The sequence below is a fragment of the Callithrix jacchus genome, chromosome 12 (assembly GCF_049354715.1).
Source record: "Callithrix jacchus isolate 240 chromosome 12, calJac240_pri, whole genome shotgun sequence".
In the NCBI taxonomy this organism is placed as follows: domain Eukaryota; kingdom Metazoa; phylum Chordata; class Mammalia; order Primates; family Cebidae; genus Callithrix; species Callithrix jacchus.
Genome location: NC_133513.1, coordinates 88,481,624 through 88,506,160, shown reverse-complemented (window position 1 = coordinate 88,506,160; position 24,537 = coordinate 88,481,624). Strand labels below are relative to the sequence as shown.

At 43.5% G+C, this 24,537-nt stretch overlaps 1 protein-coding gene and 1 long non-coding RNA gene across 6 annotated transcripts in view; both read left to right on the top strand.

Moving 5' to 3' along the window:
• ALDH18A1 (aldehyde dehydrogenase 18 family member A1) overlaps positions 1 to 20,284 on the top strand; it is a 38,471-nt gene extending 18,187 nt beyond the window's left edge. For all 5 annotated transcript variants that reach the window (XM_009010066.5, XM_009010063.5, XM_035268574.3 and 2 more), the window contains exons 8-18: positions 488 to 612; positions 1,387 to 1,531; positions 2,211 to 2,284; positions 3,839 to 3,932; positions 7,340 to 7,560; positions 9,450 to 9,587; positions 12,172 to 12,367; positions 12,469 to 12,590; positions 14,811 to 14,997; positions 15,988 to 16,083; positions 19,081 to 20,284. In XM_009010066.5, coding sequence (XP_009008314.1) covers positions 488 to 612; positions 1,387 to 1,531; positions 2,211 to 2,284; positions 3,839 to 3,932; positions 7,340 to 7,560; positions 9,450 to 9,587; positions 12,172 to 12,367; positions 12,469 to 12,590; positions 14,811 to 14,997; positions 15,988 to 16,083; positions 19,081 to 19,262 — 1,580 coding nt within the window. In that variant the 3' untranslated portion in view covers positions 19,263 to 20,284. The remainder of the gene's footprint in view (positions 1 to 487; positions 613 to 1,386; positions 1,532 to 2,210; positions 2,285 to 3,838; positions 3,933 to 7,339; positions 7,561 to 9,449; positions 9,588 to 12,171; positions 12,368 to 12,468; positions 12,591 to 14,810; positions 14,998 to 15,987; positions 16,084 to 19,080) is intronic.
• Positions 20,285 to 20,368: 84 nt separating this feature from the next.
• Positions 20,369 to 23,782, top strand: LOC144578714 (uncharacterized). The gene is made up of 2 exons (XR_013525022.1): positions 20,369 to 20,487; positions 21,384 to 23,782. It is a non-coding gene; the product is annotated as an uncharacterized LOC144578714 (long non-coding RNA).
• Positions 23,783 to 24,537: the final 755 nt, after the last annotated feature.

Genomic DNA, 24,537 nt, shown 5'->3' with positions numbered 1-24,537 from the left:
AAGTGTAAATTAGTGACTGTTTCAAAGGGTACCGTGCGAGTTAATGAGTACCTCTGTTGCATTTCTTACTGCTTGGAAACAGTCACATTAAACAGTATATGGCTGATGTGCCATTTTTGCAATAGCCACTCTTCTTTTTCAGTTCCATCCTTAAGGCACAGCATCATAAGTAGCAATGGCATAACTAAGGACACCTTGCCAGGGATATGCGCAGGGCTAATAAATGTTGTGCCGAGTATGTGGCCATGGTCTGATGTTGGGAAACATTTGTTTATTAAGCCAGGTTATAGAACTATGTAAGGTGAGTCCTCTGGAGCTGTTCGTCAGTGTCAAATCCTTTGTTCTCTTTATCCAGTTAGAGCAGGTGGTAGTTGAGTGGAATTCATTTGGATGAGTAAAGTACAGAGTGATTTGCAGGTGCCCTGGGGAGGCCTGTCTTGGAGACACTTCCGTCAAAGCAATATTACTGACCCTGTCTATTTTTTAGGCCTTTTTGACAGCCCCCCAGGGTCAGATGATGCAAAGCTTATTGACATATTTTATCCTGGAGATCAGCAGTCCGTGACATTTGGAACCAAGTCTAGAGTGGGAATGGGTGGCATGGAAGCCAAGGTAAGAATCTGATGCCTTAACTGCCTGTAACAATTTTAAAGCCCAAACTATATTTTATCCTTTTTACTTTTGTAATTATATGGGGGTTAATGGTTCAGATAGTAGGCACATACTCACTAAATATGTACATATCTAAATACAGATTTAATGAGTGTTGTGTTCCAATGTTTAGTTATGTCTGTGTATGTGGTTTTTTCATTAACAATATATAAACAGTGTGTTCATGTTGTAAACTCTGCATGAGCAGGGCCTATATATTTTTCATAATTCATAAATCCTCTAATTTATCAGCTCAGATATTTCTTGGTGAAATCTTTCAAAAATTCTGTCCCATTAATTGTTCTTAGAAGTTATACCCCTAAGGTACAGCATCACATGTATCAACAGCAGAGATGATGACAAGATCCCCACTTAGAAAACCTAAAAGTACTCAAGATCAGACTCTGGTCAAACCCCCAGGCTGTTGGTCTACTTAGCTGTTTCTAAATTGAGGCACAGTAAATCAAATGCAGAAGTTATGAGTCCCATACTAGAGAAGACTGAAGAGAGAACAGACTGGAAACAGGATAGGTTGGTTTACTTTGAAGCAACAAATGCCACGGTTGAGCTGTAAAGTGTGTGAGTTGTGTGTATTTTCAGAGCTCTTAAGCTTTTAAAAACATTCTCTCATATACTTAAGTTGTTTGATATCAACTTATTTTATATCTTTTTGCAAGTTTAAAATGTGGGTGAATAGGTCTGAATCTCATCTTTGGACCTCACCTGTCTCATCAGGTGAAAGCAGCCCTCTGGGCTTTGCAAGGTGGCACTTCTGTTGTTATTGCCAATGGAACCCACCCTAAGGTGTCCGGACACGTCATCACAGACATCGTGGAGGGGAAGAAAGTTGGTACCTTCTTTTCAGAAGTAAAGCCTGCAGGTAAATAGTTCTTCATAAGGTCCCAAGGCCTGTGGATGGGAGCTAGTGACACCTGGCTTAGATGGGACTGAAGACTGACTTTTAATTGTGGGGCTATAGATCACAAATTGTTATGCTAATATTATGAAATAAGGCATTGTTTGGAACACTATTTGCAGAATTGGATTTTGCTTTACTTTTGTGAAATTCTAACTAACCTGCCTAGCTAGGCCTATGTTCTGGAAAATCACTAGGTTAAAGTATATAAGCATTCATTTTCTCAAGAAACAGTTGCTAGGCCTATGTTAGATGCCAGGTACTGATAAGCAGTAGAGATGCAAAGGTGCCTATGATACAGTATTTGCTCTTGAGTGTTTACAGAGGACAGAATTGCCTCCTAATCTGCATTCAGAAATGCAAGCACATTAAAAAATATTAGCCAAAGTGGAATTCAGAAGAATTCTAGAAAACATAAAGTATATTGTTTACCCCAGAAATACAGGCAAGTTCTTATGTTTACACCTGAGTGAATCTGGCACATTCTTTTGCTATTTTATTGGTCATAGTGATACCCTATGTGAAACAAGCATACCAGGATGCCATGTGTTCCTTCTATGGGCGTGATGAGCCTGTGCATGTGCTGGCAAAGTGAGAGAGAACTAAGGTTACCATGACCTGATATTTGCACATATTCTCGCAGGGCCTACTGTTGAGCAACAGGGAGAAATGGCTCGATCTGGAGGAAGGATGTTGGCCACGTTGGAACCTGAGCAGGTAATAAACCTTAGCTGATATTTTGTTCTAGCTTTCAGAGTGAGTCATGCTGTATGGTTACAGAAGTCAAACCTGCTGACTCCCTCTTTATTCCTAGTGACCCACAGAGTTATCCAAGGTACAAGTCTGATTCAAATTTGGTCTGCCTTTTTTTTTTCTTAACTTTATTTTCCCTTTAATCTTTTATAGACAGAGGCCCAAGATAACTTTTCACCACTATGATGCTTTGATTAAAAGCATCATAAAAATGATGAGATTAGGAAGGTTACCTAATTCTGCCACATACTGGGAATGGAAATGTGGGAAAATTACTTATCCCGACCCATTCCAAATCCCTTGACTTGCCTAGAAGATGGGAAGCTCAAGAGCCTGCTCCATAGTTGGTAGCTCTGACCTGTCTTGCATGAATTAGTCATGAGTTAGTCTAAGTAGTAGACACAATGAGGCTGTAAGTGGTAAGGAGGTCAAGTGGAAGCTGGGAGCTGGTCCTTCAGGGGTTATGTTGTCAAGGATGGATTTGAGAGTGATGATGTATGTGGGTTCATACTGGTGCATCCTTTGGCCTGAGAAAAGAGAAAGTAACTCCAACGGCAGAGAAAGGAAAGCAAAGAAGGAGCCTAGCTTCCCTTTCAAACCACTTCTCTCTACTCCTTCAGTAATCAGCATACTGATTTGCCACATTTCCTAATCTAGCAAGGTCAGGTTTGGGGTGTCTTCAAATACTTAGGACTGAATTTTTTCACTTTGACTGAATGCATTAAATAAATAATTTACAAGGAAGAAAAAACAGATGTAAAAACTTACCTGGAAATAAAAGAACTAATGATATTAAATATGTAAGACTGTATGTATCATGTTAATTCAAAGCAGTGGCCCTGTACGGTTACATAATCTATCATGCCCCCTCCCCCTCCTCTTTTTTTTTTCTTATGACTCCTGATTATAATAATTAGCCATGGTTTGCTAATTATAATAATCAGGAGTCTGACCAGGTATGATGGCTCACATCTGTAATCCCAGCACTTTGGGAGGCTGAGCTGGGTAGATCACCTGAGGTCAGGCATTTGAAACCAGCCTGGCTAACATCGTGAAACCCCGTCCCTACTAAAAATACAAAAATTAGCTAGGTACGGTGGTGGGTGCCTGTAATCCCAGCTGCTTGAGAGACTGAGGCAGGAGGGTCTCTTAAACCTGGGAGGCAGAGGTTGCAGTGAGCCAAGATTGCAACATTGCACTCCAGCCTGAGCGACACAGCGAGACTCTGCCTCAAAAAAAAAAAAAAAAAAAAAAATCAGGAGTCATAAGGAAAAAAAAAGAGGAAAAGTAAGAAGTGACAAGAGAGGTTGGCAGTGAGAGAGGAAGGAAGAAATAAGGGGAGCAGTGGTGGGAATGAGTGATGGGAAGTCAGGAAATTTCATTTGGTGGTGACCTTGGATGTGGGAGCAAGGCCTGGCACTCTCAGTAGAGTAGGTTTAAAAACTGTGGTGTGCACTCTTCTTGGATTAACATCTCTGTTTGTTTTTTTTTTTTTTTAATGGTGTACCTTTCTTCTAGAGAGCAGAAATTATCCATCATCTGGCTGATCTGTTGACGGACCAGCGTGATGAGATCCTGTTAGCCAACAAAAAAGACTTGGAGGAGGCAGAGGGTAAAGACCAGGCAATTTAGGGTCAATATTATGGAGGGGTGGGGGTCATTTTGGTTTTTAGTTTTACTAATAATTGTTATGTCTACCTATAGATAAGATTGTTATAAAAGAAATTGTATATTATGTATCATTTCTATTGAGGGTAGGTGGGTGGCTGGTATTCTTCCACAGATACTTTAGTACAACCCCCAAAGGAGCTTTTTTTCATTCCCTATAGGTCACAAGCTGTGGCTACTATGGCGGTCAGGACAAAAAAGAACAAGATTGAGAACCTCACTGTTCAAGACATTAAGCTAATAGCTAGCATTTACTGAGGACTTTCTGTGTTGCCAGGCCCTGTGCTAAGGGCTATACAGTCAGGATGTCATTTAATCTCCATAACATAGTACCTCTGAGATAGCTACTATTTATTATCCCCATTTGACAGAGAAGGAAACTGAAGCTCACAGAAGTTGTCAGTTGCCCAAAGCCATACAGTCAGTGACAGACCAGGATTTAAACACAGATGGACTGTACATGGGAAAGAGTTGTAGAAATAGTTTGTGCAGCCCATGAAGAAAGAATAAAGATAGCTTGTTTCTTAGTTAATTAACCAGTCTTTTGTCTTCCCTGAGTTAGCACCAGGTGCTATCCAGAAATACCCTTTAGGTGCTAATGGTATAGTAAGATGAACTCACATAGCAAACACCTAGACATGTAGAGAGTCAGTTAGGGTCCTGACTCTTTCTCTTCTTTTCCTAATTCTCTGTTTTTTCCACCTTAAAATAATAGGGATTGATTTTATGGGGTTTTGAATTTCCTTTGCATTAACTTGAACATCCATATTAATGGTGTTTTGTTCAAAGAACTTTTGCAAGGTTCAACAACATTGCTTTCATTCCTTAAAACATTTTTTAACCATTGTTTTAGAACTTCCTCTAGAATTTATACCTGGTCTTTTGAATTTTTATAATATTAGAGAATGTAAAGTAGATTTTCAGAACTGAAAGAAATCTTTGATACTATCCAGTCATTAATTTAAAGTAAAAGAATTAAGACCCACAGAGGGTAAAGCGGTTGTTGCCCAAGGTTCTACAGCATGTTGTTGGCAGAACTTTGACTGCTGGTTCCAGCTGAACTCGCATAAGGATGCACAGTGGGTTAAGGACAAAGCCCTGAGCATGGCTTAGCAATCCCAGTTTGGGGAATTTATTCTCAAAAAATATTTCTAAAGAAAATAACTCGGCTGGGCGCAGTGGCTCATGCCTGTAATCCCAGCACTTTGGGAGGCTGAGACAAGGTGGATCATGAGGTCAAGAGATCGAGACCATCTTGGCCAACATGGTGAAATCCCATCTCTACTAAAAAATAAAAAAATTAGCTGGGGGTGGTGGCGCATGCCTGTACTCCCAGCTGCTCAGTGGTGGATCACCTGAAGTTGGGAGTTTGAGACCAGCTTGGCCAACATGGTAAAACATGTATAAAAATACAAAAATTAGCCGGGCATGGTGGCACATGTCTGTAATCCCAGCTACTCTTGAGACTGAGGCAGGAGAATTTCCTGAACCCAGGAGGCGGAGGTTGCGGTGAGCCAAGATCGCGCCATTGCACTCCAGCCTGGGTAACAAGAGCGAAACTCCGTCTCAAAAAAAAAAAAGAAAATAGCTCTTTATCTAAAGTTTCTTAGAGCAGGATTTACCACACTGAAAAACTGGAAACAACCTGAGCATTTAATAACATAGGTGTGGATAAGTACATTCAGCTGTATCAAATTAATGGAATATTTAGTAGTAATTAATATAATTTTTGCAACATGGAAAACATACTTGCATTGTGAGGTGAAAAGCTAGTGAAAGTAACATTTAATATATACTATAATTAAAACTTGCTTTTTAGCATGTAGGAAAAGTAAAGAAAATTAATTAATTTGTAAATTGGTTGGTAGAAAGACGGTTTAATTTTTTTCTTAATATAATGTCAATTGCTTCCACCCAAAGTGGAAATCTTTTTATTATTTTATCTTGGTGGCTGTGACTGTAAAAAATAGAGAAAATTTTTGTGATCTCATCTCAACATTGACCACAGTAATGATTTGTGATGTATGTTTTCAGATGGTTTTCTGAGTATCTACATGTACATATCTATATATATGAATATGTACGTACATGTTTATGTGTGGAGAGAGGGTATCACACCATGCATACTACTGTTTTTAAAGAAAATTCTGCATAGGAACTTGCCGTAATTTAACATTTGTTTTTGGCCAAGCATGGTCACTCATGCCTGTAATCCCAGCACTTTGGGAGGTGGAGACAGAAGAATCACTTTAGTCCAGGAGCTCAAGACCAGCCTGGGCAACACAGTGAGACCCCTACCTCTACAAAATATTTTTTAAAATTAGCTAGCTATGGTGATGCATGCCTGTAGTCCTAGCTGCTCTGGAGACTGAAGCAGGTGGATCACTTGAGCACAGGCGTTCAAGGCCACAGTGAGCTGTGATTGCATCACTGCGCTCTAGCCTGAGGGACAGACCAAGACCCTGTCTCTTAAAAAAAAGCAACAAAAAATCTTCGTTGGTTCTTATAAAAATAATTCACTCATTATAAAAAATAAAATAATATAGAACGATAAAGTAGATTATTACTATCCTGGATGTCTTCCATATTTCCTCTGTGCACACATACATGTGCAGTGTTTGATAAATAAGATTATATCATACATGCTGTTTTATAGTTTGCCATTTTCGTAGACTATGTCTTAGCTTTCCATGTCAGTAAGCCTAGATATATTATTTATGATAACTGAATTATAACCCACTGTCTGAATATTTAGGTAGAATTCAGTTTCTCAGTATTACAAAAATGCTGTGGTAAGTATCCTCATTACATGCCTGCTTGTTCACACAAATGATAAATTTCTGGAACTGAAATTGGTGGCACAAAGGGTTATCAGTGTACACAGCTTTCCATAATGCTGTGTACTGCCAAATGGACCCCCAAAAAAGACAGTTTAAATGGCATGTCATTGCCTTCCCAAGTCTATTCCTAATGCAGTTCACATGTTCAGTAAAACATCAAGACAGCTCGCACCTGTAATCCTAGCACTTTGGGAGGCCGAGGCAGGCAGATCAGTTGAGGTGAGGAGTTCAAGATCAGCCTGGCCAACCTGATGAAACCCCATCTCTACCAAAAAATACAAAAATTAGCCAGGTGGCGCATGCCTGTAGACCCATCTACTCAGGAGACTGAGGCGGGAGAACTGCTTGAACCCAAGAGGCAGAACTTTCGGTGAGCCAAGATCATGCCACTGCACTCCAGCCTGGGCATCAGAGTGAGACCTTGGCTCAAAGAAAAAAAAAAGACACATTACTTGGTGGCTGTAGCCTGCCAGGTCTGCTACTTCATCCTGTTCTCTTAATGCCTTTTCAGGGAGACTTGCAGCTCCTCTGCTGAAACGTTTAAGCCTCTCCACATCCAAACTGAACAGCCTGGCCATCGGTCTGCGACAGATCGCAGCCTCCTCCCAGGACAGCGTGGGGCGTGTTTTGCGTCGCACCCGAATTGCCAAAAACCTGGAACTGGAACAAGTGACTGTCCCAATTGGAGTTCTGCTGGTGATCTTTGAATCTCGTCCTGACTGTCTACCCCAGGTATGTATATACCCCAGGGGAATAAATACCCTGCTATTGGGGGCTGGTGCGGAAATTGAAGGAAGAATATATTTTCAATACTGGAGATAAGTTTCCCAAAGACAATTGTATGTGTATGTGTGTGAAGGTCTTTTATTTTAACCAGAAAAAGATAATTTTTGAGAAAGATAATTCTCAGATTGTTCTTCAGTAATTTATGGTTCTTGATTCTTCCAGTATCCTAAAGTACTTTCATATGTCCATTTTAGAGCTGGAGAACTGAACCTCTTAGAAGGTAGTAGTCCTGTCACACTTGTAAGGTGCAACTGAGACTGAAGCCCATATCAACCTACCTTACCACAGTGCAGGAGCAAATTTCTAAATATCTTAACCTGTGGTTCACTTTGTTCTCTGACCTCGAGTCTCTGCTAGCCTGCTGCAGTCATTCATGAATAACTGGCTTGGCCCACGTGAAAAGGACCCCTTTATTGTCAGTGTCACAGATGGCTTCCTATAGGTACGTCTGTTAGGAAAAAGAACTTTCAGTAGTTAATGGAAATTAGAATGCAACCCTCTTTAACCAAGTCGACATATCACAGGCTACTGTTGAGAAAGCATGTATTAAAAGTTTTTGACGAGCAGCCATTCTGGGAAATACAAGGTGTCATTATCGAATGACCCCACTTTATAACCCTAAACTCCCTCCTGGAACTCTGGGAGCATTTCCTCCACTGGACTGTCCTGTAGGATGATACCAGCTCTTTCTTTGCACTAGCCCTAAAGTCTCAAAGGGAAATTCTGTTTTAAAAACAAAACACCAGCCACTCTACTCTCTGACATCCTCTAAAACCAGCCTGTTCACCAAGGAATTCCCATAGCACTGAGGCCTATCCTCAGTCCCTGGCTGATGCTGGCACACTGCCTCTCTGGCCACATAGCCGTCTTGCAGAAATGCCCCAGTGATGACTGCCAAACTCACCTCTGCTAGTAGAAATGGGCCTAAATCTCTGTGGACTGTATCCATGAACTTACTTTGCTACCACTCATCCATACAAGCTGATCCCTCACAAGGAGTAAGTTTTCCTCATTAGCTAACAGCAGCTGAGGCTCCTCTTCTGGACCTAACCCTGGATGGTTTCACAGAATCTATGAATCCTAAAAATTGTGTGCAGTATTCTGTGTCTGTGCATTGGTCTGGAGAAAGTTTATGTAACTTATAAGAGGAAGGATGATCAGTGCAGTGTCACTCACTCTTTGCCCTGACAGGGTAACTAGCCCTCCTCCTGGATGGTCTACCTTTTCCTCCCCAGACAGGCATGTCGGAAAGACTCTGTTCTCAGCATTCTCTACCATAGCTACCCAAGGGCTGGCAGGAGCTCTAGTTTTCTCCAGATTCTTAGCAGCAAGCACTGGAGATCTCAGAACAATTCCAAGGCCAGAGTAGGATGTGGCCAGAGGAGCTGCCCAGCCTCAGCCTGGTCAGATAAAGCAAGTGCTTCCCTAAAAAGGTGGCTGAAGACCCTGTTCTCCACAGTGGGGGGTGCCGTATGGCCCTGGCCTTAACTCAGTTCTCTTTGCTAATGGTGCTAAAGAAGCCGTATAGTTTAGTTGCTAAAATCCAGTGATTCCTTCTGGAGTCAAACCACCTCAGTCTGGTTCACCGCCCTACCATTTATAAGCTGTGTAACTCTGGGGAGTCATCAACCTCTCTGGGCTTCAGTGTCCCTTGTCTGTAAAGTAGGGGATAAAACAAACACTTAATTCACTGCAGTGTTGTGAGGATGAAACAGCATAGGCCTTATAAAATGATGAAGACTGCTCAGCACAGGAAGAGTGCTTATGAACGCTAACATTACTGTCACTATTACTGTTTGTCCCCTTTGATCCACTGCTCTCCCTTTGATCTGCAGGTGGCAGCTTTGGCTATTGCAAGTGGTAACGGCTTGTTACTCAAAGGAGGGAAAGAGGCTACACACAGCAACCGGATTCTCCACCTCCTGACCCAGGAGGCCCTCTCAATCCATGGAGTCAAGGAGGCCGTGCAGCTGGTAGGTCCCTGGGAATGCACCAACTCAAGCCCAGTGGGGCCAGATCAGGTGTTTAGGAATTTAAAGTAAAACTTAGGCCACATAGGGCCAAGACACTCCTACAGGCAGGCTTGACACTCCAGCAGGCCTGTGAGCCTACAGACTTTAGGCCATTCTGCAGAGCCAGATGGGTCCTCAGTGGCTTAGGAAGGCCCTCCCTTATAGCTGTGTCTTGGTACTAGTTATTTACAAGAATGCCAATTAGACCTTCATTCTTTGGGTCACAAGGCAGCAGTAGTCCCAGACCTAGAGTGTGAGGCCTAAGTTCTTGTCATTGGCAGAGTGATTTAGGGTAAGTCAGATGAGAAACTTTATGAAAGTTGGTCATAAACTGTCATGCAGTGTGTGAGTATGAGATCATGCTGTTGTCACTATTATTACTAAGATCATTGCTTTGACCATTTCTCACTCTCCTCAACTGTCAAATGAAGTTTGATAATTATAGCTGTGACTTACTGAGCACCTGCTATGTGCAGGGCTCATTTATTTTATCCAGTATCTCATCTGATCCTCACAAGAGTCCCATGAGTAAAATAACGTTAATTATTAGACCCATTTTCTAGATTGGAAAAAACAGATTCAGAGTCACAGAGTCACATGGTGTGTGGTAGAGTTTAGATGTGGACCTAGGCTGACTCCAGATCCTTGTTTTTGGCTCATTTGCGCCAGCATTCCAGGATTCTGTTGGCTGCTGGGAGAATGTCTACAAACCTGCTCATTACACACTCAGTGACCAGAATCTGGCTTTTTCCTTATGCCAACATAGTGGTTGGAAAGAGCACAGATTTTAGGGATTCAAATCCCAGCTCTACCACATCCTAACTTACACAGGTTCCTTCCTTCCTTTTCTTTCTAGTGATGTGTAACATGCATACAGTAAAGTACACAGATTCTGTGAACAACTCTGACTGTTCACATGCACACACATCTATAACCACCAGCCGTATCAAGATAAGAAGAGTCCAATATCCTGGAGGGCACCTTGTGCCCAGTCAATATGTAGCTCCCCCCCACCCCACAAACTATTTTTTTTACCTCTGTCACATTAAATTACTTTTGCCTTTTATTTTTGAAATGGAGTTTCACACCTATTGCCCAGGCTGGAGTGCAGTGGCGCAATCTCGGCTCACTGCAATCTCCACCTCCCAGTTCAAGTGATTCTCCTGCCTCAACCTCTCGAGTAGCTGGGATTACAGGCACGTGCCACGAGGCCAGGCTAATTTTTTTGTATTTTTAGTAGAGACGAGGTTTCACCATGTTGGCCAGGCTTGTCGCAAACTCCTTACCTCAGGTGATCCACCCACCTTGGCCTCCCAGAGTGCTGGCATTACAGGCATGAGCCCTTTTTTTTTCTTTGAGACATAGTCTTGCTCTATTGCCCAGGCTGGAGTGCAGTGGCACAATCTCTGCTCTCGGCTCACTGCAGCCTCAGCCTCCCAGGCTCAAGCAGTCCACCCACCTCAGCCTTCCTAGCCGTTGGAACTACAGGTGCATGCCTCCAGACCTGGCTAATTTGTGTGTGTGTGTGTGTGTGCTTGTTTTTTTTTTTGTAGAGACAGAATTTCACCATGTTGCCCAGTCTTGAACTCCTGAGCTCAAGCAATCTACTTGCCTCCACCTCCCAAAGTGATGGGAATGTGCCACCATGCCCAGCCTTTTGCTTATTCTCAAACTTCATGTAAACGAAATCAAACAAAATACACATTTTTGTTGCCTGTCATTTGTTCATTATGTCTGTGGAATTCATTCACATTGTTGCATCTAGCAGTAGTTTTCTCATTTAATCGCTACGTAGTATTCCATTTACCTGCATATACTACAGTCCATCTTTTCTTCTGTTGATGAATATTTAAGTTGTTTCCAGTTTTGGGCTGTGTGGAATAAAGTTGCTGTGAACATTCTGATACATACATATATTTGTTGTAAAAGTAATATGACCACATGGAGAAAAATTAAAAATCAAAAGCAAACAAAATGTCCATAATCTTAGTATCCTCCCACAGGCTTTTTAAGTCATTTCAATCCATGTCCCAAGGTAGGAGTTCTCATCAGAACTCATGAGAACCATGACTCCCTAGCAAGACCAACCCAACATTTTCTTAGTGCTATGAATAGAAAACCAACAGAGCAGCCATTCCCTTTTGTGATCCTCATGGCCTAGAGTAGTCTATACTGCATTTAACCTCCACAGACAACCCTTAGTGCTTCTTCTGGCACTTTGAAAATTGTCTGTCCTATGTTATGGCTAGCAGTACCCTAGTGCTTCCTTCCCTACTCAACTCAGCTCTTTGAGGGCATGAACTGTGTCCTGCATGATCTGTAATGCGGAGCACAGCACCGGATGTATAGTGTTTGATAAGCATTTGCTGGACAACTTTTTGATTCCCAGGATCGGGAACTTAATTTTATTTTTAGAATAAGTTTTCACAGTGTCTCATTTAGTTCTCAGAGTGTACAGGTGTTTATCTGTAAAAGGGAAGGTGCAGTTTTTATATTTTGTGTCATCGGAAGATGCTCTTTATCTTTTTCTTCTTTCCTTCTAAAGGTCAATACCAGAGAAGAAGTTGAGGATCTTTGCCGCCTAGACAAGATGATAGATCTGATTATTCCACGTGGCTCTTCCCAGCTAGTCAGAGACATCCAGAAAGCTGCTAAGGGAATTCCAGTGATGGGGCACAGCGAAGGGATCTGCCACATGTATGTGGATTCCGAGGCCAGTGTCGATAAGGTCACCAGGCTAGGTGAGCTGGTTGGAGTCTCCTCTTTTACAAGGGGGAAATAGTACATCCTCTGAAGCTCTGGATCATGTTAATGGAAACAATTCTTTCTCATTTTCTTTCAGTCAGAGACTCTAAATGTGAATATCCAGCTGCCTGTAATGCTTTGGAGACTTTGTTAATCCATCGGGATCTGCTCAGGACACCGTTATTTGACCAGATCATTGATATGCTGAGAGTGGAACAGGTAAGCCAGTTTCACAGGACTAGTACATTACTTCCCGTCTTTTAGAAGCCTGCAGAATTAGACCAGGCACAGCCATACCATATAAGGCAGTTTAAGAAACAATATTTGTGAACATCTCCTATGTACAAAGTTCCATGCTAAGTACAGAGGTGAGTAAAACACAACCCCCGCCCTCTAGAAAGCGAACCAAACCAAGATACAAATAGCTTTATTACAAGGTGGAATGTGTTGTGTGCTAAAGAGGGTCCAAAGGTAAGACAGACTACATGACACTATGCTGACCGAACTGTTTCTGACCTTTTATTCAGGTGTCAAGGTGTAAAGTTTGTTCCCAAACATATATTCTTTTTTGGATTTGATTTGAAGAGATGGTGCAGAAATGTTTCAAACCAAAAACTTATATGCATTCACTGCCCACCACCAGTGTCTTTGGTTACCATTATTAATGTACTTAATGCGGTGATATTTGGGAGTCAGTAATTTGTAGAATGTCTCCCTGGGTTGTGTTTTTACCATGTTATTAAGGTCATAAACAAACCAAAAGCCAATACGTTTCAAATATAAAGTTGTGCTGTGTCCTAACTTCATGACTGCAAGAAAATATGATAGATGCCCTCACGGCAAAACTGGATAATCTGTTAAACTCTCTGCATGGATGCATTTTAAGCTTTAATATCTGATGTCACAGTACTCTTTTAGAATCATATAAACCAGCATGGCAGTAAAGAAGGTGCTTTTTGGCCTTGGTTGCTTTGACCCTAAACATGTGTCTCTTCCCTTCCAACATTTGGCTGGAAAGGAAGGCTCCAGTTAGCTTATAAATGTGGCATGGTCCCAGTGAGAACTGGAAAGAATTGTTTTGAAAACAAAAATGCACTCCATGGATTAAAAGGAAGTTAGGTCACATGATCATTCATGTTCAGGGGCCTTACTTTACTTTGGTAAGGAAGCCTGTTGATTGGGCACGTGTGTTTGCCAAGCACCAGAGTGAACTGGATGAGACGGGAGGAAAGCTCTCCTTTAGTCAGGACTAAATGCCCCCAGACCTAATTTGAAGACACCTCAGTCATTAAAATGAGGATGGCCTTGAAATTCCTCATCAAAATGAGTTACTGTGTGTACTTCATGCAACACTTTTGTATGGCAGGAAGTAAAGCCAGAAGGATGACTTGAACAGGGATGAGGTTCCATTCCCCAAGGAACATGGAGGAAGTGAGATCCCAGATAGGAAACAGTGGGAGGGCCTCAGGAATAATGAGGATAAGGCAGACATCGCTTATAACTTGAGCCAAGGCCAAAGCTTGGTCTCAAAGAATCAAGGCATGACCTCTGTCCCAGGGACGTCTCAGAGAACAAGGCTTATGTGGAATCCAGCTTGTATCCCAGATTGGGGGCCTTGGCGAGCAGCCTCAAAATCCTTAAATTCCTCCAACCAGAAGCAGGATTAGAGCCAGAGCCTGGGGCTGAGCTGAACCTAGGGGTAGGGCCAGACTGACATAGTTGGAATTGTACGAGTAGCCACAGTTCGAGGTGCTGAAAGAACCTGACCAAGTACTGCTTACCTCTAAAGTAGAGAAAACCGGGTACTTCACCAGGGTGCAGGGAATAGGAATGTATATGTGGCACCTCCCTCTTTCCACCTGAGTCCAGTGCCTATGTCCCATATGCAGAGACTGGGATCTTTATTGTCAAGTATTCATTTCAGTAAAATGCCAGAAGTCAAGGCTTATGTTGATAGCCCATTAAACGCCTTGCACATTCCTTTGCTTCCTAGATTAAAGCAATTCTCGTGCCTCAGCCTCCAAGTAGCTGGGATTACAGGCACCCACCACCATGCCTGGCTAATTTTTTTGTATTTTTAGTAGAGACAGGGTTTCACCATGTTGGCCAGGCTTGTTTTGAACTCCTGACCTCAAGTTATCCACCTGCCTTGGCCTCCCAAAGTGCTGGGTTTATAGGTGTGAGCCATCATGCCTGGCACACCTTGCACATTCGTAACGTTCAAAGGCTTCCTGCTTCAATCCCTGCTCCTGTCTTGAGGGCCCATTGCTGGCGAGTGGCTGGTCAAAGCATGGAGGGAGGAAAGTAGGACTAGTTCAGTTGTCCAGGCCATAGGAGCCACTTTGGTCTGATTTTACAGGCTCACCTTTCTGTTCTCTCCTAGAGCTTGCTTATTTCAGTTGTTTTTATGTTGTTGCCCCTGGACTTCCTCTGTTCTAGGTAAAAATTCACGCAGGCCCCAAATTTGCCTCCTATCTGACCTTCAGCCCCTCCGAAGTAAAGTCACTCCGAACTGAGTATGGGGACCTGGAATTATGCATTGAAGTAGTGGACAACGTTCAGGATGCTATTGACCACATCCACAAGTATGGCAGCTCCCACACTGATGTCATTGTCACAGAGAACGGTCAGTGTCCAGATGCTTCCCCCATAGTGTCTGCCTTTGCTGCTTTCATCCCCAAGGTGATTCTGCTCCTCTTAGTCCCCTCTTGGCCTGCAAAAAAACACATAATTTGAGTAGGCTTTTACAGTAATGCTTAGGTGTGGCTGCATTTGGTACTTGGCTAAGTGTTTTCATATCACTTCATTATATTGTCACAGCCAGGGGAGGTGGGGCAGGGATGGTTAGCTCTGCCTTGAAGATGACTAACCCTGTCAGAGGCATTATCTTTAAATGCATGCAACTAATCTTATGAGGTAGTTAAAATAAACCCATTTTATAGCTAAAGAAACCAAGGCCCACGAGATTAAGGACAGAACCAACTCTGCACATTATTTGTTCATTTATTCCACAAATATATATACAGGGACACTCCTGGATGTCAGGCACTAGAGACTCAATGGTGAAGGTTGCTAGTAGGGCCCCCTTGAGGAAATTACAGTCAGTTATTGTGGCACCAGAGCAGTACCACCCTTATTAACAGCCAACATTTACCAACCACTCACTGTGTGCTAGGCATTAGGATGAGTACTCCCAGGTGCTAACTCATTTCATCCTCTCTACAACCCTGTCAGCTAGGTAATGTCAGTCCCCTTTGACTTGGACACAGAGAGTTTTATACACCTGCGGAAGGTCACACAGCTAGTGGGTATACAGCTGGAGTTCAGGCCTAGGCAGTCTGGCTCTGGAGTCCATAAGTAGGAAGTGTAGGCAGGTCACCTGCATGGGAGATCTGGATTCCAACCCAGTCTTTCCACAACACTGTGATTGATGAAGCTGACTTGCCTTCTTCCTCTTGAGACTTTTCACAAGCCCGAATGTTTAATATGTGACAACACATGAGGATGCTCCAGTGGGGACACAGACCCCACCCTGATCTGTGACCAGTGAATGACTGGAAATGGGGATGTTCTCTGGGTATCATCCTAACTTGGTTTCTCTTTTTTTACCCTGCAGAAAATACAGCAGAGTTCTTCCTGCAGCATGTAGATAGTGCCTGTGTGTTCTGGAATGCCAGCACTCGCTTTTCTGATGGTTACCGCTTTGGACTGGGTAAGAAAGACTCTGGTTGGGAAGAAAGAAGTTCCCTGTGAAGCACTGTTGGGTGCTTCCTGCCATACAAAAGTGTTGCATGAAGTACACACAGTAACTCATTTTGATGAGGAATTTCAAGGCCATCCTCATTTTAATGACTGAGGTGTCTTCAAATTAGGTCTGGGGGCATTTAGTCCTGACTAAAGGAGAGCTTTCCTCCCGTCTCATCCAGTTCACTCTGGTGCTTGGCAAACACACGTGCCCAATCAACAGGCTTCCTTACCAAAGTAAAGTAAGGCCCCTGAACATGAATGATCATGTGACCTAACTTCCTTTTAATCCATGGAGTGCATTTTTGTTTTCAAAACAATTCTTTCCAGTTCTCACTGGGACCATGCCACATTTATAAGCTAACTGGAGCCTTCCTTTCCAGCCAAATGTTGGAAGGGAAGAGACACATGTTTAGGGTCAAAGCAACCAAGGCCAAAAAGCACCTTCTTTACTGCTATGCTGGTTTATATGATTCTAAAAGAGTACTGTGACATCAGATATTAAAGCTGTAGGATTATCAGAGAGAATAATTAATGAAACCTCCGATGAGGTGGTGGAAGGCCTGTTTTCTAAGCATTTCACATGCTAATAAGGCAGTTACTTGTATTTCATTTTTCATAGAGAGAGAATGAGATTCAGAGAAGTGTAGTAACTTGTCAAAAGTTCCACAGCTGGCATTCAGACCCAAACTTGTGTGTCCAAAGCCTGGGTTCTCCCACTACAGCATGGGCAGACCACAGCCTGCCTTTGTGCACAGGCTGCTACAGAGGTACGTGCTGCGTCCCTCAAAAACATTTTTTTACAGACTTATTTCTTCAAAGTGTCACCACCAGGTTGCCTTCAGAGGTAGGAAACCTCACAAGAGTAGGACCAAAGAAGGTGCCCTGGGACTAAGTACCAGCATCAAAACCAACAGACCAGCCAGAAGTGCAAGGTTCCCTTCTACAGCAGACTTTGAAATAAAAAGCATCAGAAGGATGCTTTTCTCTTCCCTTCCATTAGGTATAAAATCTCCAGCCCTCTGTAATGTTGGGGTTATTTGGACAGTCTCTGGTTTTCAGGCATACCATTATATAAAACTCTAAGAAGATGTTTGTGACACATTTTCTGAATATTTGAGAATTATTTCAACCACTCAGAACATTTTAGATCACATGCAGTGGCTCATGCCCGTAATCCCAGTACTTTGAGAGGCGGAGGCAGGAGGATCTCATGAGTCGGGGTGTTCGAGACCAGCCTGGGCAATGCAGTGAGACCTCCTCCCTACAGAGATGAAAAATTATCCAGGTGTGGTGGTGTGAGCCTGTAGTCCCAGTTACTCAGGAGGCTGAGGCAAGAGGATCCCTTGAGCCCAGGAGTTCGAGGTTGCAGTGAGCTAAGATGGTGCCACTGTACTCCAACCTGGGAGAGAGTGAGGCCTATCTCTAAAACAAAATGAAACAAGACAGAAAAACACACATCGTAATCCCTCTGAACTTTCTGAGTAGATAATCTGCCTGGAGAAATAGTTCTCACCAAATTGTTAAAGATTATGAAAGGGAATTTAACTCAGTTATTCTTAGTCATTGTGCTCTTTATTTTTAGTTCCCCATTTCTATTATCTTGGGATTTTGATGTAATTATCATGTCACTTGCACTGATCTTTGTACTCCATCTTTGTACTTGAAAAAGAAATGGCAACATATTTTTAAGGGTTGGGGTACCCAGCGTTCAAATGAAAATCCAGGATGAGGGACGAAGAAAAGACCATTTCACTGTCCTTCCAACACCAGCTCCGAGCGAAAGCTGGTTGAGTTAAATTCCTTGTGAAATCCATTAATGACAGTAACAGATTTTATTGAGCATTTACTGCATTCCCAGCACTGTGCTAAATGTGTTGCAAGCATGCTGTCACTTCATTCTACAAAATGAATTCTTGTTTTCCAGATGAAAAGACTGAAGCATGAGACATGAAGTTAGGTAGCGTGTCCAAAGTGATCTGGTCTCTATGCCATTGAACCAGGATTTGAATCCTGATGGTTTCACTCTCCTTACCAACCACTACCCAGAGCACATCCCCTGACTCTCCTGCTTGCTCTTCTCTCTGCCTGCAACACCTCTGTCTTGTTTTCCCCAGCCAGCTCCTTCTCACTGTTTAGGTCTCAAGCAAAAGGCACTTCCTTAGGGAGGCTTTCCCTGACCACCCTACCCAGCGTGTCCCCAACTCCACCACACAGTCTCTGTCATAGCACCCATTACTGCACTTGAGCACCACAGGAGATTATTTACTCACCTGTCCTTTGGCTGCCTTGCCTGCTATAATATCAGCTCCACAAAAACAGGACCTTGTATCTGTTATTCTCTTTATCCCCAGGGCTTAACACTGTGCCTAGTACATACTACATGCTCCGTGACGAACGAGAGAACCCTGCCTCCACTGTATACAGAGCAGAACACGATGCCAGGCTCAGGAAAACCCCTGATGTCCCCTAGGTCTGAGCTGGCAGCAAGAGGAAGGGGAAGGAACAGTAACCCTTTGATGTATTCAGTAACTGTCTAATGAGTGCCTATGTCTAAGACTTCTAGGGGATACTAAGAACATGTCCCTTTCTTTCTAAGATTTAAAGAGTATTTGAGGAGATGAAACCATCATGGTAAACATTGTTGTACCCCTCAAAACATGCCCAGATGTCAAAATGTGGTATGCAATTCAGATGCTAAACTGATATCAGAGACAGCACTTATATTAATAGCATTGTCAAAATGCGCTGGGGTTAAAATACAGAAGAGGGGGCATCATGATTTGTAGTAACCAGAGAGCATGCTTATGGGCACAGGGTGATTCAGCTGTCCTGGGGAGGACGGGTGAGGAGTTAGCAGGAAGACAGGGTACCAAGTAAGGGGAAAGAAGTAGTGTGGGTCTGGGGCATGGACAGGAACCAAGAGGCTGGGAAAAGCCACATCTTTATTCATACTTTTTCACAGGAGCTGAAGTGGGAATCAGTACATCAAGAATCCACGCCCGGGGACCAGTAGGACTTGAGGGACTGCTTACTACTAAGTGGCTGCTGCGAGGGAAGGACCACGTGGTCTCAGATTTCTCAGAGCATGGAAGTTTAAAATATCTTCATGAGAACCTCCCTGTTCCTCAGAGAAACACCAACTGAAAAGAGCCAGGAAAACCCGGGAATGCTCCGAAAGGTCTTCACAGTTAAACTTGTCTCATTTCAGGAGAGAGCCCGCTCCTGTCTCCCAATTCCTGATAGGGTCTGCCTGTTGGAAAATGTACATGGATGCCTCTGGGCTCAGTTTGGCAATATCAGTCTTGGCTGATGTGCACAGTCCAGCTCCCAGCTCACCCTTTTTTTTTTTTCAGTAAGAAATCTGCCACTTTCTGGCATTGTGACAATGGGTAACTACTTAAACATTTTTGCCTCAGTTTCCACACTCACAAATGGGAGCTTGGATCAGCTTTCTAGTTAGATGAGGGTGTGGGAGGCTCTTCATCACTAAATTGCAAATTAGCCAAACAAGGTGTTTTTCCTATCTGACATCCACAACTGGCCAAGTTTTTGGTAGCCATTGAAAGCTAAATAGGGACTTTGCCAGGTCCAATTCTCTTCAAGGATGGAAGGGTGCATTTTCCCCATATAAAAGGTGAGGAAAAACCATGGCTGCTTTGTGTCACCTCAGTGAGTCACAGTCTCCCTTGGCATTTAGTCGGTACTAGAGCCAGTCATCCTTAACAAATCTTTTCACATTTTATTTCTTTCATACATAGTCATTTTCAAAAAGGAAAGATTTGGAATTTTAGAAGAGGAGCAACTCTTCTTTTTAGCATTCTCATCAGAAAGTCACAAAAATAGATGGAATCATTTCCACTGTGAAGATTGATCTTTTGTATTTATTTGCGGGGTAAATAAATAAGCATTCCAGATGCTTGCAGCTTCCCGCATCCAAGAGATGCTGTGTTCCCCGTGATGCAGCTGGAACCTGAGCTGCAGACAGGAGTTGCGAGTTTCAGGATGTTCCCCACTGAGCCGGAGGAATATCTATGGCAGTGATGCTTCAAATTTTTGTATGAATTATTTGTCATCCTATCCTTTTCCTTCAAAACAAACATTAGAGGATTATTTTAATACTTTGGATTCTTCCCCCTATTTTGAGAAATAAACTTTTTTAATGAAAAGCCTGCAGCCTGATTAAAGTTTTCTCCCTTATTTGTCTTAACCCCTTCCTTTTCCTTTCTTGTGACCCTCGTGCGCCTGCTTGCAGGCATGGTCTCTTCTCTGGAAGCAGTCTGGGGAGAAAGGACATCAGCCTGAACAGTGTTTTTGGTGGAAGCAGCACAGGCAAATCTCACAGAGGGACTCCAGCTGGGAGAGAGAAAAGGTAAACAGAAGGTTAAGCTTCAAGAGCTTGAAGACTAAAAATGTGAGATCTGAAGTTGGTGGGGTTTGACCTGAGCAAGCTACCACGGTGGCACATCGCCCCAGCTGACATCCTTAGTTCACTGCATCCCCCCAGCTCCTCCCTGCCAGTCCTGTTGCCTCAGGATCACCTGACAGCTTGGGCCCTCCTCACTCTCCCTCCATCTAGCTCCTGTCCCTAAGGCCCCTGGAGCCTGACAGTCTGCAGTTGAAAGATTTCTTGTCTCATGGGGGCCTCCTAAAGAAATAAGCACTCACTCACATGCTGCTCCTTTTACTCTGAGGATGTTTTACCAGCACAAGAATGAAGGTGTCATGTGGAACATGTTTCCAGGCCGGCTGCAAAGCCTGCCTCTCATCCAGACCCTTACATGGTCTGGCAAGTCACCCCGACTGCCCTGCCCTCTGGATGGGGAGTTCTGGCATAGCTTGCCTGAAAAGGCTATAAAAAAAGTCCTGCCTGAAACTGTGTCACAAATACCACAGTGAGCTCCCAACCAGACAACAAATGCCCAGGAATCTTAAATAGAAGGTAACCCACGAGAGCTGGGGCCCTTTGTGAAGACCACTGAGAAGGCAGGACTGCATCTGGGCCCTGAGAAAGACCACTACTATCATCAGACAGAAACCCCAAGCTCCACTCATTAAACTGGCCTGCAGCAATCATTGCTATAACTGCACACATTAAGTTGAACTGCATGCCACAGAAAGTTCAAAGAATTAGGGCTTAAACATGGTTGTTCCTTTTTCTCTCATGTAAAAAGAGCTCTGGAGGTAGGCAGCTTCAAGGCTGAGGTAATGCCTCCACGATGGCATCAGGCCCTGGGGCTGCTTTTAATTTGTGCTCTTCTGTCCTAGGGCAAGGCTCTTGTCCATGTGGTAGTGGCATTCCAACCATCAGGACTGCATTCCAGCCAGCAGGAAGAAGGAAGAACCATAGGCAGAGGAGTGTCTGCCAGCTGCTCCTTATAAGTGACATTCCAGGAAGAACCCCCAGCCACCCAGTGGCTTGACCAGAACCAGCTCATGGCCTCCTCTCTCTAAAAGGGATCTGGGAGGTGTAGCTTTTTTATTTGGGCACATTGCAGCTCCAAGAAAATAAGTGTTCTACTGGTAAGAAAGGAGGAAATTTGCATGGAGGAAGAGGGTTATCCTAATTGATTCATGGAGCTGAGAGCTAGATTCATTCACTTAAACGGTATGGCTGCTAGAGAACAAAAAAGGGCTGGGATGGGGGCCACAGTGGCAGCCACAGTGTCCTACTGCACTGCTTCACAGAAAGGAAATGGGAGGGAGAGGTGAGCAGACACTTTAAAGGTTCATGGTACTATCTGCAGCCCAGTGTCATGGAGGGAGCACTGAACTGGGACTCTAGAATTTTTTTGAGCTCTGCCACTTTCTGGCATTGTGACAATGGGTAACTACTTAAACATTTTTGCCTGTTTCCACACTCACAAATGGGAGCTTGGATCAGCTTTCTAGTTAGATGAGGGTGTGGGAGGCTCTTCATCACTAAATTGCAAATTAGCCAAACAAGGTGTTTTTCCTATCTGACATCCACACCTGGCCAAGTTTTTGGTAGCCATTGAAAGCTAAACTCAAGATCACTGACATGCTCTTCTCCACACACACACACCCCTCTGCTCCTTGCTGGATTTGTGAGCCTCAGACTACTTCACACAGTGGTTCAAGGATCATTGTAGCAGAATGACCACAGGGGCTAGCTAAAACTATAGATTCTCCCACCCAGACCTGCTAAGCCAAAATTTCTGAGGGTAGGCCAAGGAATTGGAATTTGTAGTAAGACCCTTATATAATTTATCCCAGCATTACCACTACTGCAAGTAACTTGAGAGTTTTGTTTTTCTCCTATAATGAGAAGTCCAGAAGTAGCCCAAGACTAACAAGGCAGCTCTGTGATGCTATTAGGAACCCAGACTCTTTCCAGCTTTCAGCCCTGACCTTCTTAACTCTGCAGCTTCCCTTGCACCGTGATAGCTGTTCCATCTCCACACCTGTGTTCCATCTATGCCCCAGTCAGGAAGAAGGGCAGGGGGAAGAGGCATGCACAGCTGAGTTTGCCCACCACACCTGCATTTAAAGAGCTTTCCTGAAAGCCCCAGTTGGTGACTTCCCTTACATCTCATCGGAAGGAACTGTTTCTTGTGGCCACATGAGCAACTGTAGCTGCAAGAGAGGCTGGGAAATAGAGCTTTATAGCTGGGCACATTCCTGCGCAAACAAAAATCAGGATCCTCTTTGTAAGGAAGAGGGGAAGATAAATACCGGTAAGCTACTACATTAGTGGGTAGCAATGTTAGCTACAGTTACCCCTAGTGACTGTCCAAAGAGTAGATTTTCTTGGAAAGCTCTTTTGTTCCCTTGAGCTCGTTGATGAGTTTTGTAATGCAGGTTTACATGGGAGAGCTGAAGTGCTCCATAAGAGATGGAAAAAGACAAAATTCACGGACAGTTTTGGAGAGGAAAGCATGAATTGCATGCTGGTGCAGTGTCTCATGCCTGTAATCCCAGTGCTTTGGGAGGCTGAGGTGGGTGGATCACCTGAGGTCAGGAATTTGAGACCAGCCTGGCCAACGTGGGGAAATCTTGTCTCTACTAAAAATACAAAAATTAGCCGGGAGTGGTGCCGGGCACCTGTAATCACAGCTACTTTGAGAGGCTGAGGCAGGAGAATTGCTTGAACCTGAGAGATGGAGGTTGCAGTGAGCTGAGATCGTGCCATTGCACTCCAGCCTGGGCGACAAAAGCAAAACTCTGTCTCAAAAAAAAAAAAAAAATTGTTGTGGACTTGCCCTAGGCAGAGGCTGCAGACTAAGGGTCAATTGGAAATTAGGCTAGAGAAAGCTAACTATAAGAAACAAAGTATAAGCCATCTGTTTTTAGACTGATGGCTTGCTGGGGATTGTTACGGACTGAATGCCCCCTTCCCAGATTCCTTCGTTGAAACCCCACCCCTCAATGTGATGGAGTTTGGAGACATTTGGGTTAGATGAGGTCATGTGGTGGGGCCCTCATGGTGGGATTGGTGCTTTCGTGGGAGTCACCGTGTCTCTAAACAAACTGTTGAGTAAAAAGTAAAATAAGAGACTCTAGAGAGCTTGACCTCCTGCCCCTCATGTGAAGACACAGTGAGAAGCAAGCTAGGAAGCAGAGCCCTCACCAGGACCAGAACTGGCCAGGACCTTAATCTTGGACTTCCCAATCTCCAGACTGAGAAATAAATGCATGTTGTTTGATCCTCCTAGTCTATGATATTTTGTTACGGCAGCCCGAGCAGACAAAAACAGGAGTAATTGTCTTGGAGATACCTGCATTTTGGAAAAGGAGTCCTATTATTTCAAAGCATTGGCCAGAGTGGCATAGTGGAAAGAGTACGCATTTGGGAGTCATATGACTTGCACTGCCATCTATAAATTGTAGGAACTTGCAGGATTGTGTTTGCTGCAATGAGCCTCAATTTTCTTATTTGGAAAAAAGTAGACAGCTAATACTTACCTTGAAGATTCCCATCAGTAAATAATCAGGTAATGGACTGGACACCTAGCTCATGGAAGAATTACCATCTGTGTTGGCCACAATTAGCCGCATCTGGTATATCTGTCTTTGTATTCACCACGGAGACCCGCAAGGCACAGTGCCCACAGATGTTCTCTGAGTAGCTATTGAAACAGTCTACTTGGGCAGAGCTATAGAGGTGAGGGGGCTTTCTCTGAGATCCATGGACCATTAGGGACACTGGAATGAGGCTGGCAGTCTAAGATGACCATGTCATCACTGACTCCAACTTATTTCTAAGCCATTGATGAGTGTCATTGTTCCCTCTTCGTTGTGAAAGTGCCCTGTAAAGTCTTGCAGTAGACAATGTGTTAAATGTTACAGTATCTTTTCCACTAGCACTTCTGGCAAAAATCCATGAATAACTTCATAACCACACTTAAGTTCACCTCATTTAAGTTTGCAGATCTCTGATATATTGCAGAACTCTGCTATT